General features: G+C 40.0%; 1 protein-coding gene across 7 annotated transcripts in view; it reads right to left on the bottom strand.

Moving 5' to 3' along the window:
- LOC101126302 (serine/threonine-protein phosphatase 4 regulatory subunit 1-like) overlaps positions 1–18,668 on the bottom strand; it is an 82,228-nt gene that overhangs the window by 17,638 nt on the left and 45,922 nt on the right. For all 7 annotated transcript variants that reach the window (XR_010132310.1, XM_063702373.1, XM_019017510.4 and 4 more), the window contains 5 exons: positions 16,723–16,869; positions 5,088–5,195; positions 4,220–4,285; positions 1,510–1,668; positions 716–900 (listed from right to left, as the gene is read on the bottom strand). Coding sequence is in view for 6 of the 7 variants with exons in the window: in XM_063702373.1 (XP_063558443.1) it covers positions 716–900; positions 1,510–1,668; positions 4,220–4,285; positions 5,088–5,195; positions 16,723–16,869 (665 nt within the window). In the remaining variant the exon portion in view is untranslated. The remainder of the gene's footprint in view (positions 1–715; positions 901–1,509; positions 1,669–4,219; positions 4,286–5,087; positions 5,196–16,722; positions 16,870–18,668) is intronic.

Here is an 18,668-nt window from a genome sequence, read left to right on the forward strand (position 1 = left end):
CTGAAACTTGTAAGAGGTGGCTATTTGTTAACCACCTTGAGGTCCGGAGGAAGACACTGCCCATGGGCCTGCCATACAGCAGGAGCTCAATGAACTCTGATGGAAGTGGGATGGAGGGAGGATGGGCCAACCTCGGAAGGATTTGTATTCTGTGAGGCATCAGCTACCCACTCTCACATGCCTGCACGCTAGCAACAATGGAGAGACATTTACAAACGACCTCAAATAGGATGGCTGGTGTATACACATCAGCCTCAGAGGAAAGACATGACAAAGCCAAGATCCAGCGCCATACTAGCAAACACTGGAGGGTCTACCGCTGTTGGTCAGGAGTGTCGCCTTTATGTACATGTAACCCAACCTCCAAAAAAGTACATTTGGAAGACTTCACATTTTTCCCTAAGTAAATTACCCAGAGAACTTCATTCATCAAAAAGTAAGAGAAAATTATCTTTATAGGTTATTTAATCACTAATCTCAATGAATATTTTATCTAAATTTAGGAGACATAGTAGCTTCATTATTTATAACCCAGTAGTCATGTTTCAAAATCACTATTGCAATTACTTTTTGCTTCTTTACATAATTAAAGCTCTAATATTCCATCTTGCCCAGAAGGTCACTACTAAAACTCGAGACAAGATAATTGCTGAAATTTTAGGTGGGTGCTTAAGGTACATCGAGGGGCCTGGTGGTGACCCTAGCCAGAGCATACCTGGCAGGGGAAGTGTTACCACCGCTGCTGGGAGCAGGTGAGCCAGAGGCAAAACCAGAGTCCAAATCCTGGGTGAGTGGCCAGATGCTCAGGGCGCCATCCTCTTGAAGATAAAGGCCAGCCCTGGAGGGGTTTGCAAAGGTGGAAATGAAGGGGCCGAGGGACTGGAAGGCAGCCTGGCGCACCTGGAACCAGAAAGAACAGTGCAGTGAATGAACGCAGCATCGGCCAGCGGCGGTGGCCAGGACTGAGCCCAGGCTGAAACAGATAGCTGGACACCACACAAGCTACTCTCCACCACATTACATCTATGGAGATTTATTGCTTTCTAAATCATTCCCTAAATTCCAAATACTATTATTCAACAGAAAGTAAGGAAAAATTTAGCCCCCATTATACTGTTTTCATTCTTCCAGAATATTAATTTTATATGAATAATACATTTTATATCAAGTATTTGAACAGGCCTTATTAATCATTACAGACATGTTTATGATAGCAACAGAAAAGGTAACAGTTCAGTTACATAGTTTTTTCTTTCTCAATTATGATTTTCATGATATTCATTCACTATAAATGGTACGGTGTACCTCACCTTCTTAATTCACCCCAAGCTTTTGAGATTTTAGTTTCCCTGAGACCTCACAAGGTCTAAATGTGATTATGGCAATCAGTAACTGAAGGGACAAAATACAAAGTTACAAGCCCAGAAGTGAATCCCAGCCTGGGAGCCAGACGTAGCTGTTCAGTTGGTCAACAGAGGCCGGTGTCTGGACAGGGCTGCTGGCACTCACCCATCGGCAGGGGTCGCTAACAAGTCTGATGAAGAGCGGGGAGAGCTGGGTTCTGCGGACCTCAGGGGAGGAGCTGTGCGACACAGCCGTGAAGCATTCCGCACAGGCTTTCCGCATGCCCCAGACAGCATCAGAGCAGAGCTCAAAGAACTTTGGGATCTGCCAAAACAAACAAAAGAGTGCTACTCCAATTGGAGACTCTGAGGAAGAGCAGAACCTGTTTTATTTATTTATTTATTTATTTATTTTTGTGAGACAGAGTCTCACTCTGTTGCCCAGGCTGGAGTGCAGTGGCGCGATCTCGGCTCACTGCGACCTCCGCCTCCCAGGTTCAAGCGATTCCTGTGCCTTAGCCTCCCGAGTAGCTGGGATTACAGGCATGTGCCACCACATCCAGCTAATTTTTTTGTACGTTTAGTAGAGATGGAGTTTCTCCACATTGGCCAGGCTGGTCTCAAACTCCTGGCCTCAAGTGACCAGCCCACCTCGGCCTCCCAAAGTGCTGGAACCTATTTTAATGAAGCAGTGAAGGCATATGCAGAAATTAATGACAAGGAAAAGGAAAATACATACTGGTCTAAAAGGAATCATTTGAAACAAACAGATATTATGAGAAGTGGAAGAAATAAACATTTCTTTTACCTCCTAATTTTAGTAAATGACTTGGTTACCTTTAACAGATAATAGAGAAAATCCCAAAAAGGGCAGAATGACCGATATTTGTTAGGTAAATTGTAGAGAAGATTGTGAAAGACTCTGAAACAGTAGATGTCCCAACTAACTCACCCACCCAGGTATCACTGTCTTTGCCTAGCTATTTTACAACTCTGAAGTGATAGAAGGTAGGTTGCTAAAACCTGATAGTAATGCAAATAATTCCTGCCAACAGAAATGCAAATTGTGTCCAGTGAAACGCAATCAATTATCACCCTGGATATTGACCAGTTTTGAATTCATTTGTAAGTTCACTTCGATATTCCTTGCTCTGACTATAAATGAGTACTTTGAGTTCTCCATTAAACTGGCTGTAATATCTTACTGGTTTTCCTCACTAATAAATGAGTTAAATAAAATCTTTGAAATATGTTCATTTCATATCTCTATAAAGGTCATGATTACATCCCCTTTTAAAGTGTATCCTTTAAACGGGCTTTGTTTTTAATATCCTAATGTAAAATAGCCTAAAATGCTTCGCAAATGGGAATATGATATAATCATGCCAATATCTACCTACAAATGATTAGCATGTTACTCACTGCCATTCTTCATTCAGATATATTAAGTAGAAGATAACATTCACTGTAGATGGGCGTGGTGACTCACGCCTGTAATCCCAGCACTCTGGGAGGCCGAGGCGGGTGGATCACGAGGTCAGGAGTTCGAGACCAGCCTGGCCAACATGGTGAAACCCTGTCTCTACTAAAAATACAAAAATTAGCCAGGCACGGTGGTGCGTGCCTGTAATCCCAGCTACTCAGGAGACTAAGGCAGAATCCAGCCTTAGCTTGAATCCAGGAGGCAGAGGTTGCAGTGAGCCGAGATCACACCACTGCACTCTAGCCTGGGTGACAGAGCAAGACTCTGTCTCACAAAAAAAAAAAAAAAATTCACTATATATTCAAAGCAACAGCCCATTAAAAATTATTCTTGGGTTAGAACTGTGTTGACGTGGCTTATACTTTAAACAAAATAAAATGAGCTTCTGAACTTAAATTTAAAAATCAATTTAAAGATTAAACTTTTTGAGGTCAAAATCTCACCCATACAAGGAGTATATTCTGTCAAATAAAACTGACAAATGCTTATGGAGCAAGGTTCTCTAGGGGCCAGGGACTGACGGGGTAGACACTGGGGAAACAAGGATGAACACAATGCGGTCCCTGCCCTCAAGAAGCTCCTCAGCTCCTCTGAACAAATGCTACCAGGAAGCTGAGAAGGGAGAAGCTGATTCTCTCTGGCACTGCAGGTAGGTCAGCCTAGACAAGGAAAGAACTTCACAGAGGCAATTCAGGCTGGGTTGGAAGTGTGAGGAGGGTCCCACCAGGCAGGGAAGATGCTCTTAGTGAGCACAGGCCTAGAGGTACGAAAGAGCAAGAAGTCTCAAGGATGCTGAAGTCACCTGGCTGCTTAGGGAAGTGGATCTCTACTCTGCTATGCATCAGAATCATGTGGGACTTTATCAAAAATGCAGATGCCTGGGGCCCCCCCCCAGGCTTCAGATATACGGCCAGAGGTGAGACCCACCGAGGCCAGGGTAGTGTTCAGAACTGAGAAAGGGGACTGGAGGTGAGGCAGAAAAGGCATCTACGAAGGGACCTGGAAGGCCCAGAAGGCTCTAGATTTTAACCTGTAAACCAAGAAAAGAATCCCAATGGTTTTGAGGCCCAGGAGTGAGGTGGTAGAGTGGTGTTCTAGAAAGAGCAGCAGAGAGAGAAGAGAGAGGGCAACTTGGACAATGAGAAGAAGGCAGGGAAAAGTGACTTGTAAGGAGGAGACAGCCAAGCCCACAGGAAAAAAGATGGGGGTTGCTTCCAGCCCATTCCACAGACCAGCTACCTAATGCTTAGGAAAATGTTAGCTTCAGAAGTTATGAAATTTGAAATTAACAAATGCAAAATTGAGCTGCCATTCATAAATACAAAACTTAAGTGATTTTGAAAGTGCATTAAGAAGCAAATCAACAATTACAATTGGCCAAAATGTCACATACCAAAAATTTCTCAGTGGCTTCTTGTCCAACAGCATGACAAATATCACCAAAATTTGCAGCACAAACCTTAAAAAGGCAAAAGGCATATCCATTATTCTTATCTTTCTTTTTGTCTTAACAAATTGTAAAAACTAACAAGCAGGAACTTTGAGAGCAATTACCCCTCTAGTCAGGCAGCTAACGAGCCTTTCCCAAGCCCATCACCCATACAGCACAACGCCAGATGCCTCCATTGCATCAAAAACAGAAGATTTACAATAAGGTGACAAATTCTAAGATTTTCTGGCTCCTAATTGATCTTGATAGAGAATGCATGTTAGCGATAAGGCAAAAGAGGCCCCTTAACATTCCCTGCATGGTAAAGGAGACCTGCTGTCCTGCCTGTGTATCATGAACAGAGACCAGAGGGGTGATGGCCAGTTACACAGCAAGGTGCAGGATGAGGCTGTTTAGGGAGTGATGGTAACGAACTTCAAAAGGAAGAATTTGACAACCAAGTGACAAGTGACTAAAAGGGAATTTGGGGTTGGAAGGTATAGCAAAGATAAGAAGGTTCTGGATCAAATCACCACAGATAATCAAAGACCTTGCAAGCCTGGGCATTTAACCATAAACCAGCAAGGTCCCCTAACTCTCACCCTGTGCCTGAGGGCAACAGGTCTAGTCACACAGACTCTTATCTCCAGGTCTCTTCGCATTTCTTAACTGCAGTAAAAACTGGCAAAACGCTGTTCAGATATTTTCCTTACATAGTTCACACTGGACACATTTTTCCCCCAGACTATGTCTACTGAAGAAGTCCAAAAACTTTAGAGAAATCAATTTTGAACTTTTAACTTTAAGAGTTTTAGAATTCTTACACTCCTACCTTCCGAACCTGAAAGAGCTTCCCGTCACCACACAGTTCACAGAATCGGGGGAGGAGCAGGCGTTCAACGGTACTCTTACTCAGCATTGAAGCCATTTTGCAGATTATCTATAAATTTTTTTTAAAAATAGAATCATTTAAAATGCCGAAGCACGTAAGTCACATGTAGCACTAAAGATATATTCCAAAAGCCAATATTCAAAATATTCCCAACATACCTAAGAAGGAAAAATAAAAAACACCTTCTTTTGAGTTTTGTCAAGTTATAAGATCAACAGAAGGCCCAACATTTCTCCAGTTTGACTCAGATAATTGTTTGTCAGAAGCTCAAGAGTTACAATCTGCCAGGTCCCCACCTTGTGCCCAATACACAAACAAACAAAAATGTATGTGCATTGGCTCATTTTACCTTCCCAAGAATCCTATGACATGGGCATTATTTATCCTCATGTTTCCGGATGGGGAAATGCTGCAAGAGGTTAAATAGAATGACTAAACACAAACAGTGGGGAGGTGAGTCATCCAGTGACAGCAAGACATGGTAAGCACTGGAAAATGATCACATTCTGGAGAAACTAAAGAGTAGACCCTTACAAGAAAAAAAAAAAAAAAAGATTAAATTTTGCATTTATGCTGCTTTTTGCCTGAGGGTACTTCCCGTTCTACATGGCTATACAGGGTAGCTAGACCTCAAGCAAAAGCAACAGGTAGAAGTCCTAGCCAGAGCAATCAGACAAGAGAAAGAAAACAAGGCATCCCAACCAGAAAAAAGGAACTATCTGTGTTTGCTGATGATATGATCTCATACCTAGAAAACCCTAAAGACTGCTCCAAAAGACTCCTAGATTTGATAAATGAATTCAGTAAAGTCTTGGGTTATAAAACCAGTGTATACAAATTAGTAGCACTGCTTTATACGAACAATGAGCAAGATGAGAATCAAATCAAGAACTCAACAGCTACAAAAAATAAAAATAAAATACTTAACCAAGGAGGTAAAAGATCTCTACAAACAGAACTACAAAACCCTGCCCAAAGAAATCACAGATGACACAAACAAATGTAAATACATCCCATGTTCATGGATTAGAAGAATCAATATCATAAAAATGACCACATTGCCCAAAGTAATCTACAGATTTAATGCAATTCTTATCAAAATATCAATTCATTATTCACAGAATTAGGAAAAAAAAATCCTAAAATTCATATAGAATTAAAAAAGTCAGAATAGCCACAGCAACACTAAACTAAAAGAACAAATCTGGAGGCATCACATCACCCAACTTCAAATTATAGTACAAGGCTATAGTAACCAAAACACCACAGTAATAGTATAAAAGCAAACCACTGCAACAGAATAGAGAACCCAGAAATAAAGCCAAATACTTACAACCAACTGATCTTTGACAATGCATACAAAACATACCCTGGAGAAAGGATATTCTATTCAATAAATGGTGCTGGGAAAACTGGCTAGCTACATGGAGAAGAATGAAACTGGATCCTTATCTCTCCCTTTATACAAAAATCTACTCAAGATTTTAAATATAAGACCTGAAACCATAAACATTATAGAAGAAAATCTAGGAAAAACTCTTTCAGGACACTGGTGTAGGCAAAGAATTTATGACTAAGACCCCAAAAGAAAATTTAACAAAAACAAATATAAATAAATGGGATCTAATTAAACTAAAAAGCTTCTGCACAGAAAAAGAAATAATCATCAAAGAGACAACTCACAGAATGGGAGAAAATATTTGCGAACTATGCATCCAACAAAGAACTGATATCCAGAATCTACAAGGAACTCAAACAAATAGAAGAAAAAAACAAATAATCCCACTAAAAAGTGGGCCAATGATATGAATAGGACATTTCTCAAAAGAAGATATACAAATGGCCAAGAAGCATATAAAAAAAATTCAACATCACTAATTATCAGACAAATGCAAGCTAAAACCACAATGACATACCATGTTACCCTAGCCAGAATGGCCATTATTAAAAAGTCAAAAAACACAGATGTTGGCATGAATGTGGTGAAAAAGGAATGCTTATATACTGCTGGTGGGGATGTAAATTAGTACAACTTCTATGGAAAACATTACAGAGAATTCTCAAAGAACTAAAAGTAGGTCTACCATTCGATCCAGCAATCCCACTACCGGGTATCTACCCAAAGGGAAGGAAATCATTGTATCAAAAAGACACCTGTATGCATATGTTTATTGTAACACAATTCACAATTACAAAGATATGGAATCAATCTAAGTGCCCATCAACCGATGAGAAGACAAAGAAAATGTGGTAGTCTGGGTAGTGAGACCTGTCTCTACAAAAACTAAACAAAATTAGCTGGGTGTAGTGGTACACGCCTGTAGTCCCAGCTACCTGGGAGACTGAGGTGGGAGGATCACTTGAGCCGAGGTTGAGGCTGCAGTAACCCAAGGTTGCACCACTGCACTCCAGCCTGGGCAATAGAGCAAGATGCTATCTCAAAAAAAGGAAAAAAAAAAATATATATATATATATATATATGTTAATGTGGTATATATATATATATATGTTAATGTGGTATATATATATATACCATGGAATACTACTCAGCCATCAAAAAGAACAAAATAATGTCTTTTGCAGTAACTTAGATGGAACTGCAGGACATTATTCTAAGTGAAGTAACTCAGGAATGGAAAACCAAATGCCCCATGTTCTCACTTATAAGTGGAAGCTAAGCTATGGGTATGCAAAGGCAAATACAGTCATATAATGGAAACTGAAGACTCAGAAGGGGAGAGGGTCAGAATGGGGTGATGAATGAAAAACCACCTATTGGTATTCAGTGTACACTACTCAAGTGATGCGTACCCTAATATCCTAGACTTCACCACTATACAAATCATCCATGTTGCCAAAAACCACTTGTATCCCTAAAGCTAGTGAAATAAATACATATATACATACATAAATTTTTTAAAGCTACAGTTTTACTGTGAAGGAATGAGGGAGCCAAAGAAAGGAAAGCTCCAAAATCTGTGGTTAAATCCTACCCTAATCCTTAGCTGATCTCTGAACTGGGCATGCACAGGGGAGATGATGAGGTTCATAGAAAAACAGTAACTTAAGGATGAAAGAAGTGAGCTGTTTCAGCTGCTGCCTACTACAGGAAAAACAGAATCTGAACTGCTTTCTAGAACAAAGTCAATACTCTCTAGAGGTAAACAAGAAAATCCAGAGTTTCTACAATGTTTCAACAAAATACAATAGAAAATGAAAAATCTATAGACATGAGAAGAAATAAGAAAATGTGACCCACAGTCAAGAAAAATATCAGTCAGCAGAAAAAACACCCACAGAAAATCCAGATATTAGAATTAGAAGACTTTAAAAGGAATTTAAAGCAGCTATTACAAATATGCTCAAGTACAAAGAGGAAAACAGGGCCACAATGAATGAACAGATTAGGAATCTTATCAAAGAAATGGAAACTATAAAAAAGAACCAAGACTTCTGGTAATAGCAAAGTCTAAGTTAGACTAACCCTCCTGTAGCTAAAAATTATAGAATCTTGACAAAACATAAAAAAAACACCATTGGAAAGCAACCAAAAGGCAGAAACTGGAGGAGGGGCTACTCTTAAAAGATACACTGCAACAGGAGAGATTTGCAAGTAAGGTCCAAAATCTGTGCATAAAATGTGCTTAAATCTTTGGCTAACTGCTAAACTACATATATGTGGGGGGTGTCCCGGAGGACCCAGAAAAAAAGCAGCGTCAGAAATTAAGCAAACTCAGCAGAGATTTCAGCTTCTGCTCACAAGGCAGATAATTTGGAGCTGGAGATTAATCAAGGTAACTGCCTCCTAGGACAAAAATCATTTTAGAAAAATATAACAGAATCCAGGGACTCTGCAATGTATCATTTATAATGTCCAGTGTCCAATCAAAAATCACTACTCATGCATTAATAAGAAAAAAGTGATCCATAATATAAGTAGTCAATGAAAACCAACATCAAGATGATCCAAATGTTGCATGGGCCAGACAAGGACTTTAAAGGAGCTGTTATAAATATACTCAAGAATTACAAGGAAAAAATGCATAAAGAATAGACAGGGACTTTCTATATGATAGAGATATAGAAACTGCAAAGGTCTATAAAAGATCAAAAGGGAAATTCTAGAGCAAAATAGTACAATAACTGAAATTAAAAATTTGCTGGCTAGGCCTAACAGCGGATTGGAGAGAAGTAAAAAAAAAGAATCAATGAACTTTTTAAATTAATAAAAATTATCAAATCTAAACATCAGAGAGAAAAAATGATTAAAGAAAAGTGAACAATGCCTCAAAGACCTGTGGGACAACATCAAGGGTCCCAACTTTGTGTTATCTAAGTCACAAACTGAAAGGAGAAAAAGAATACAGAAAAAGGTATTTAAAACAACAATAGCCCAAACTTCCCAAATTATTTGAAAGGCTTAACACACAAATCCAAGAAGTTCAATGGAGACAAAACAGTATACCAACTATGCTAAATCCAAAGGTAAAGAGAAAAATCTCATGAGCAGCCAGAGAAAAAGGGATATTTTATATATACGAGTACAATATAAATGATAGATGACTTCTCATGAGAAACAAAGGAAGCCAGAAGACAACAGAATGGCATCTTTAAAATGCTAAAAGAACAGAAACAAAAAAACTTTTCAACTCACAATTCTACATCCACAAAACTATCATTCAAAAATAAATGCAAAATAGACATTTTCAGATAAACAAAAATTAATAAATTTCATCATCAGCCAACCTGAACTACAAAAGGTACTAAAGGAAGTTCTTCTACATTAAGGGAAAGGATACCAGATGATAACTCATATCTAGGAAAGGAAAGAATGACAACCACCAAAAATGGCAAAAATGGGCATATAAAAGGCTGTATTTTTTTCTTTTTTACTAATCTCTTCAAAAGATGTAACTCTTTAAATCAAAAATTAAAATACTGTACCATATGGTTTAAATATATGTCCCCACCAAATCTCAAGTTGAATTGTAATCCCCAATATTAGAGGTGGGGCCTGGTGGGAGGTATTTGGGTCATGGGGGTGGATCCCTTATTGCTTGGTGTTGTCCTCACAATAGTGAGTTCTTGCATATCTGGTTGTTGTAAAGTGTGGCACCTCCCTCCCCACTACTTCCTCTCTTGCTCCTGTTTTCATCATGTGACGTGCCTGTTCCCACTTTGCCTTCCGCCATGAGTAAAAGCTTCCTGAGACCTCCTCAGAAGCAGATGCTGGCACTATGTTTCCTGTGTAGTCTGCAGAACCATGATTCAATTAAACCTCTTTTCTTATAAATTACCCAGTCTCAGTTATTTCTTCATAGCAATGCAAGAATGGCCTAACACAGTGAATTCGCAGGCTCATAATGTAATATACATGAAAGCAACAGCACAAAGGATGAAAGCAAGTGAATGGAACCATGCTGTTGCAAAAGGTGATATATTTTTTGAAAATCCTCAATAGAGGAATTAAAATGCAATGCTAAAAAACATTCATTAGCCCAAAAGAAAACAGAAAAGAATTAACAAAAAAACAGATGAGACAAATGAAAACAGACAGAGAAATGGCAGTAATAAAACCAAACATATCAATAATCACATAAATATAAATGAACTAAACACACTAATTAAAGAGCAGAAACTATCAGACTGGATATAAAAGCAGGATCCAACTAGATGCTAACAAAAGCACAAACACTTTAAATGTAAAGACATGTAAGTTGAGAGTAAAAAATATAAACAAATATAATAAGCAATAAGTACAAAAATCCTAGAGTGGTTATATTACTATCATAATTGATTATAAAATATGGATTACTGTCAAAGACATTTCTTAATGATGAAAGGGTTAATATATCACATAGACATTAACATTAAATGTGTAGCTTTAAATGCTTAAAATGGAAAAGAATGCAGGCTTAAAAATACTGTTTCCTCTTTAAAAAGCTAAAAAAAGAACAAGCAAACAACTCAAGAAAGGAGAAGGGTGGAAATAATAAACAGTAGAAATCAATGAAAAAGAAATAAGTGAAAAAAAAACAACAAAGCCAAAAATTGGCTTGAAAACATAAATAAATTTGATAAGCCCCTAGCAAGACTGATCAAGAGAGAAAAAAACACAAATTACCAAGATCATAATTGAAAGGGGATAACACCACAGATCTTACAGACATTAAAAAGATAATAGAAGAATATCATGAACAAGTCTAACCCAATAAATCTGACAACTTACATGAAATTAATAAATTCCCTGAAATGTACAACTTACCCAGTGACACAGACGAAGAAATCTGAACAGCACTGTATCTGAATTAAATCTGTTATGAAAAACCATCTCACAAAGAAAACTCTAGGACCAGAGGTTTTACTGGAGAATTCTAACAAATGTTTTAGGAAAAAAATAACTCCAATCTTAAACAAAACCTTTCAGAAAATAGAAAAGGAGGGAATACTTCCCAACTCATTTTTTTAAGCCAGAATAATTCTGATTCTAAAATCCGACAAAGACATAATAGGAAAAGAAAATTGTTCTCTTGAATATAGATATCAAAATCCTCAACAAAACGGTGGCAAATTATGGAGAAGGCAGCACAGTAGAATGTCAACCAGAATTGTCAACAGACAGCAACGCTAGTGGGTGAAGGTCTGACGGAGAAGAGCATACTTAAATACAAGGTAATTCTCATTACTTCCAGAGGGAAAAAAGAGCACACTGGAGAAACCTGGCAGATACCACATCTATCTATTAGGTCATCAAAGTTAACATCACCAATATTAGGACAAGCTGAAGTCTTGTGCCTCCTGCCATGACACACTGGGAATACATCACTCCTGTGATACTCCTGCCAGAAAGACAGAGTCTGAATCCAATCACAAGGAAACATCAGGCAAAGCCAAACAGGGAGACACTCTGGAAAAAAATGTGGCCAGTACTCTTCCAATATTTAAGTGTTACAAAATTCAAAGACAGACTCAGGAACTGTTCCACATTAATGGAAACCAAAGAGATAGGACAGCTCATTGCAGTAAGTAACCCTGGACTGGGTCTTAGGCAAATGACGATGTTTGCATATGAACTGTGGCTATGACGTTAGCACTGTATCGGTGTTAAATTTCCTATTTTGATCATTGTACTATGGTTATATAAGAGAATTTCCTTCCTTTTAGGATATATACATTGAAGTATTTAGATGAATGCTGCTGTTTGTCCTTAATAAATAAAAAATTAAATTAAAAAATGAAGTATTTAGATATAAAGAGGGACAATGCCTCCAACTGAGTCTCAAATGTCTCAGAAAATAATAAATACAGTAAATATGCATCTGTCTGTATGTGTGGAGAGAGAAGTAGAAATGGAGGAGAAGAGAAAAAAAAATTATAAAATAAATGAAGCTAAATACAAATTACTGAAGAAGCCAGAAAGAGGTATAGGGGAATTCATACTACTATTCTTGCAACTTTCTTGCAAGTTTGAAATTGAAACAAGATGAAAAGTTGCCAAAAACAAAATTGTGAAAGAATTCTTCCATTCCCTCAACACAGTAAAAAGAAAAGGAGGAAAAAACAAAAGGAAGGAAGGAAGAAGGTAAGGCAGGGGAGTGAAGGACCGAAGTAGGGAGAGAAGAAAGGAAGGGATGGAGAAAGACAGGGACTGGGGGGAAGAAGGACTTCCTGTCTCTAAAGTCTGTTATTCTCACTATATACACAGCACTGCCTATTTACAGTAGAAAAAGGTTCTGGGTTAGTAATCTACCCATCATTCTATTTGGAATTTGCATACAGGAAGAGGGGAAAGAAAACCAATGGGGGTGGAGCGAAAGGGGAAACTAGCCCATAACACAAATAAGGAAAAGGTTTGTGTCCTCAGAACAGAGAGGACACAGATTTCTGATGTGATGCTTAGCAGAGTTGTACAAAGTGACAGCCACAATAAATGAGGATGTGAGGCTTCCGTATGCAGCGTGATGGGCAACTAAAGCACTCCCAGTATCTCCATCCACCCCTCTCCATCTGCCACACCTGCATGACCTTATTACTATACAGTATAAAACAAATCCAGAGTCATTAAAAGTCAGCACACCAGTGACAAGAAATTATATTCCCGTGGCCCTGGGAACCACTTGTATGGAATGACGATCTTCACTTAGTTGCTTGGAGCCAACTGTTCTTTATAGCACATAACCAAGAGATTCTTCTTAAATTAAGTGCACAAATAAAAATTAGCTTAAAAATAGAAATGATGACAAAAAATGAGGAAGCCTTAATGTGAAAAAGTTTTGAGAGAGAAAAATAGGCTTCTGACAATGAGTTATAATCTCGGAATGCTAATGGCGTCCCTGCAAGCAAGAGGAATTATAATTGGTCTCTGGTGGCCTGTTTATCCTGTCTAGATATAATTACAAGATACAGCTCTTGCAGTTTTTACCGATTCATTCATCCAACAACTAACATTTATTTAGTACTGACTCTGGGCCTGGCACTGTGCTGGGTGCTGATGGTGCAAAGATACCGCAGCCCAGTGTTTAAGAAGCTCACCATCTTGAGGGAGAAATAAACAAAACAGAATTTCACAACTCAACTGCTAAGTGACAGAAGACAGACAGAGGCAACCCTTCTGACTGCATCAAGGACAGAGTCACTAACATTGCATAGGGTTTCTAGAAGGACTTCACAAAGGAAAATGCACATAAATTTCCCTTCCCAGGATTCCATGTACCCATGTCCCAACATGGAAGCTGTCCTGCACAACTCAATCTAAAAGACCCAGGACACACGCAGTTGGTTATCTCTGATTTTCCCAATCATATATGCACTAGAGTTGTTAGCATCAGAATCAACTAATTGTAAGTTCTAATGAGAGTGAAAAGTCGAATGAACAGATGTATTTTATCCATGAAGACGTGCAGTCTCCTTGGGAGTTGAGGCACTTCCTCCAAAATGGCACTGCTTTGAGTAGGTGTGTGTTTATGTACAGTACAGATGTAGCAATATTCACACCATCCGGATCAAGAGAGAGCCCCCAAACACATCGGGCATCTGACCAGCCCGGTTTGCTTCTTTCCTCATCACCCTTTTAGCTAACAGCTAGCTCCCTGAATCATCTCCTAATAGATACACACTGGCACCTGCAATGTTTGGGGTATCACCCACAGACTAGCTAAATCAGAACCCTGCCTTCCTAGGGGAGCTCTACAAAGCACACATGTGGCCTTCTCTTCCTTGGATAATGATACTCACACTGTCATTTACTCCACCCTCATTGTCATTTCCTAGCTAAAAAGAAGAGATTCTTTCTGTGTTCCACAGCTCTCTGGTACTCAAGGGGCAAGTCCCCCCAAGGCCCCTTGGCCTCCAGGGTCTGAGGAAATAGCTGGAGCAAAGCACACATGGGCCAGACCAGACACCCCACATTCCACTCCCATCAGATCTCCACGGAAGGAAAAGCAGAGGTCCTGCAGGAACACCTGGGAGAAACAGACAAGCAGAGTCTGGGCCATGGTGGGTGGGAGGTTCAAGATCACTTCTGTTCTCGCAGCCACAGTTCAAATCCTATCCACTCAAGTAATGAGACCAGCATCTCACTTGGAATGAAAAATACAATTTATGTGAACTAATTTGTTCTGCAAGTGACTTGTGCAGATAGCTTTTTGAAGGCTTGTAATATTTTCCAAATATTTCTACCAAAAAAAAGAAGAAGAGGAATATTGCTGACAAGAATGGAGTATTTGGAAAGAAAACAAAATAAAAATCATGCAAAAATGCCTTTAGCATTATTTTTCATGGTATTATCAGTCTTTAGGGATAAGATATTTGGTTGTCAGTCGTAACCTTGGAAACTCGCCTAACCAACTTCCAAATGGAAAAGAAGATCTAGTTGGCAAAGTTCACTGCTCAACTGCCAAATACCCCAACTAAATGATATTATCCAGGTTCATTTTGCAAAACAAATTTAATTTCTTATAGAGAAACTTGAAATTTATAAAAGAACCCTGGAGAATTTGAATTTTAATAATCAATTATTCTTCAGCCTGACTCATCTTATAAACATATGGAATATGCAAAAATTAAATTAGTTTAAAAAGCCAGACCTTTAACGCATAGTTGAATAAAACTTTTACATAAATGAGGAGTAATTGCCAAATGTTCTGATGCTGTAATACAATTTTTTAGCTCCATGGCGTATATTGTTTCTGCACTTTAAAAAAGAAAATAATTCCTTTCTCTAACGTCACTGTTTCCCAAACAGGAAAACAACTATCTTCTGTATATTTTATTATACTCATAATTAATGCTTATGAATTTTTACATCCTTTACGGACAAATTTTTCCTAAAATGCTGGAATAATCCTGGAGCTATTTGCTTCTATAAGGCAAACAGAAAGGGTCATGCCATACAGCATCATTTGCATGGATCAGTGGAGGAGCAGCAGCTAAAGAAAACAAGATGGCCCATTGTGACCTCCCCTTGAGCCACAAAGGAAAAGGTGCAAGGACAAATGGAGGCATCTTCATCTGAAGGCAGGAAAAGTCTGCACTGGATCATCAACTGCTGGTTTGTGAACAAGGGCTCCAGAAGCGAGTAGAAAATCCTGCCTGTATAATCATTTAACAATGGGCACAGAATCTTGCAAACCCAAGGATACCAGACTATTAACTAGAAGACACTGAACATTTATACTATTCCTTTCACTGCACATCTTTGACTCATAGAAGCACAAATACTTTAACACAGCATCTCCCAAATGCCTGTAAATGTTTGGCCACATCTGCATTCTTCACAGTGACTCTTCTTATTTGCTTACATACCTATCTTAGTCTTCTCCTAATCTATAGACACACAAGTCTGCTAAATTTTCTTCTTAATTGTCTAAGTACCACCTAAAATCATCTCACATATCATACTAGGGTTGTTTCTTTGAGAAGGAAGGCCCATGGTCCAAGTAGGTTCAAGGATTTACCTATAAATCTCAGCATCTTGTCCAACAGAAATCTAAGCCAGCTACTGCTGCTAAGCCCAAATCACTCTGATTTCTCAAGCCTTTTCTTCTTAAAACAATTGGTGTTTGGTTTTCTGTCCTCGTGATAATTTGCTGAGAATGATGGTTTCCAGCTTCATCCATGTCCCTACAAAGGACATGAACTCATCCTTTTTTATGGCTGCACAGTATTCCATGGGAAGGGGAACATTACACACCGGGGCCTGTCGTGGGGTCGGGGGAGAGGGGAGGGATAGCATTAGGAGATATGCCTAATGTAAATGACGAGTTAATGTGTGCAGCACACCAACATGGCACATGTATACATATGTAACAAACCTACATGTTGTGCACATGTACCCTAGAACTTAAAGTATAAAAAAAAACAAAAAAACAATTGGTGCTATAGGGATGCTTACTTCCAAAACATGCTCATGGCTGAACTGTGAGCTTTCTCCAACCTAGGTCGAGTAACTGGTTACCTTGTTCATGAGAACAGTGCTGACCAAAATCAAACACGTGTAATACTTCATGTCAGGTATAAGTCAACTTATGGGACAGTGCCCACAGGTGCTGGGCAGTCATTCCCTGGACAGACTTACGCTCACAGCTTCTGCTTTATATTCGTCATCACTGTCTGGGGCAGAGAGCTGCAGGAGAATGGGACACACTTTGTTTTCAATATCATGCTGGAAAATTAGGTCTTGTTCCAGAAGAATCAAGAGCACTTCCTGACTTGATTTTCTCACCTAGAAGGGAAAAAAAGGCAGAAGGTGAAGCACAAGTGAGCAGAAGTGCCCTCAGGATCAAGACCAACCCCACTGAGCAGGGGTGGCTGAGCCGGCCCCTACCTACCCCCACCCCCATACCCTAAACACCCTGAAGACCACTGGGTCTTCCTGCCTGAGGCCTTTGAATAGGCTACTCCCTCTACCTGACTGGCTACCACTCCTCTGCTCCAGCCCAAAGCCCCTCTGCTCCTGGACCCTGTTCGAATAGGTCCCCAAACAATACTCGACTAGTGCCCTGGACTTTTTCTTCCACAGCTCTTGTTCCACATTTCTGCATTTATATACATACAAACATATAGAGGGTTTTTTTTCTGTATGATTTCATAATTGCCACCTGTCTCTCCTGCTGCAGAGAGTGAATTCAGAAGGCAGGTACCACATCTGATTTATCCTTTGTCTTCCAGTGCACCCTCAGGACCTGGCAGCCTGTGGCACAAAATTTTGCGTTCTGTAACGATCTGCTGAATCAATGGATGACTTCGTGCCTTTTCTCCTTTGTAGGCAGAGACTGGAAAACACTGCAGCAACCTCCTGTGACTTTGTAAACCCTGGCATGCCACACCTGAGATGGGAATTATGTCTGGTACAACAGAACGCACAGGGAAGGGGCCCAAGAAACAGACACTGACAAAGGGGGATGCTCCCACAGAAAACAAAGGCTCCCCCAGTCCACAGAAGAAGGTGGAGGAGCACTTGTTCTTTGCAGTCTGCATGGAATGAGCAAGCACTAGAACTCAGAGGGGTCCAAAGAAGCTGAAGAGACATTTTTGGGGAAATGAAAGCACATAAAACTCCAACTTATAGACAAAATAATGAAATATGCAATTCACCACAGTGATGAAAAGGCAGGCAAATAATAACAGGAGCCAGAGGTGTGTAGATGAGTCACAGATGATCCGTCGACAGCAGGTTATAAAAGGTGATAAAAGAGGGTGAGCCTGTGAGACACAAGCCACAGAGGCAATATGACATTAACACTTCTGACCAGGCGACAGATGAAAACAGTATTTCAGAAAGATCATCCTGGCAGTAGTGTTCCGAGTCAACTGGAGACAATGAAAAGACCAAGAGCAACGAGGTCAGCAAGGTAGCTACTGCAAACATCCAGGCAAAAGGAAGAGACTGGGGCTGGCTGCCAGGAGTGAGGAAAGCTGATGCCCCAGCAGCACCACCCGGGCACAGCGACAGGACCCGAGGTGTCACTAGGAGAAGCAAAGGCCCATGCTACCTCTGAAGTGTCACACTCGGATTGCGTGTCCAGCACGTGTCAGGAGTTGAGAGCGTGAGGGCACTACAGACAAGGACAGGCAAGCCCACGTGCCGCTTTGCTGCATGATGCTACCCTAGCTGACATACTGAGGTGCATGGAGGACAGCAAGGATGGGAGGGCACGCCAGGCAAGGAGGGGGAAGGCCCTGAGCAGCCACTCGGTATCAGATGCCAAAAGACACCTAGGAGTCTGCAAAGGGTAGTGGGCTGAATGATGGCCCCCAAAAAGATCTGGCCGCATCACATCTCTGAAGCTGTGAATGTGACCTTTTTGGCTCTCTGCTGATGTGATTACGGAGCTTGAGATCACCCAGAGTTACCTGGACGGGCCCTAAATACAATCACGAGTGTCCTTACAAGAGAAAGACGAAAAGAAAACACTGACAGTAGAGGAGAGAGGCCATGTGAAGTTAGCAGCAGAGATTCAAGTGATGTGGCCACAAGCCCAAGAAGCTGGCAACCGCCAGAGACTGGAAGCAGAAGGAAAG

The sequence above is a fragment of the Gorilla gorilla genome, chromosome 21 (genome assembly GCF_029281585.2).
Source record: "Gorilla gorilla gorilla isolate KB3781 chromosome 21, NHGRI_mGorGor1-v2.1_pri, whole genome shotgun sequence".
In the NCBI taxonomy this organism is placed as follows: Eukaryota; Metazoa; Chordata; class Mammalia; order Primates; family Hominidae; genus Gorilla; species Gorilla gorilla.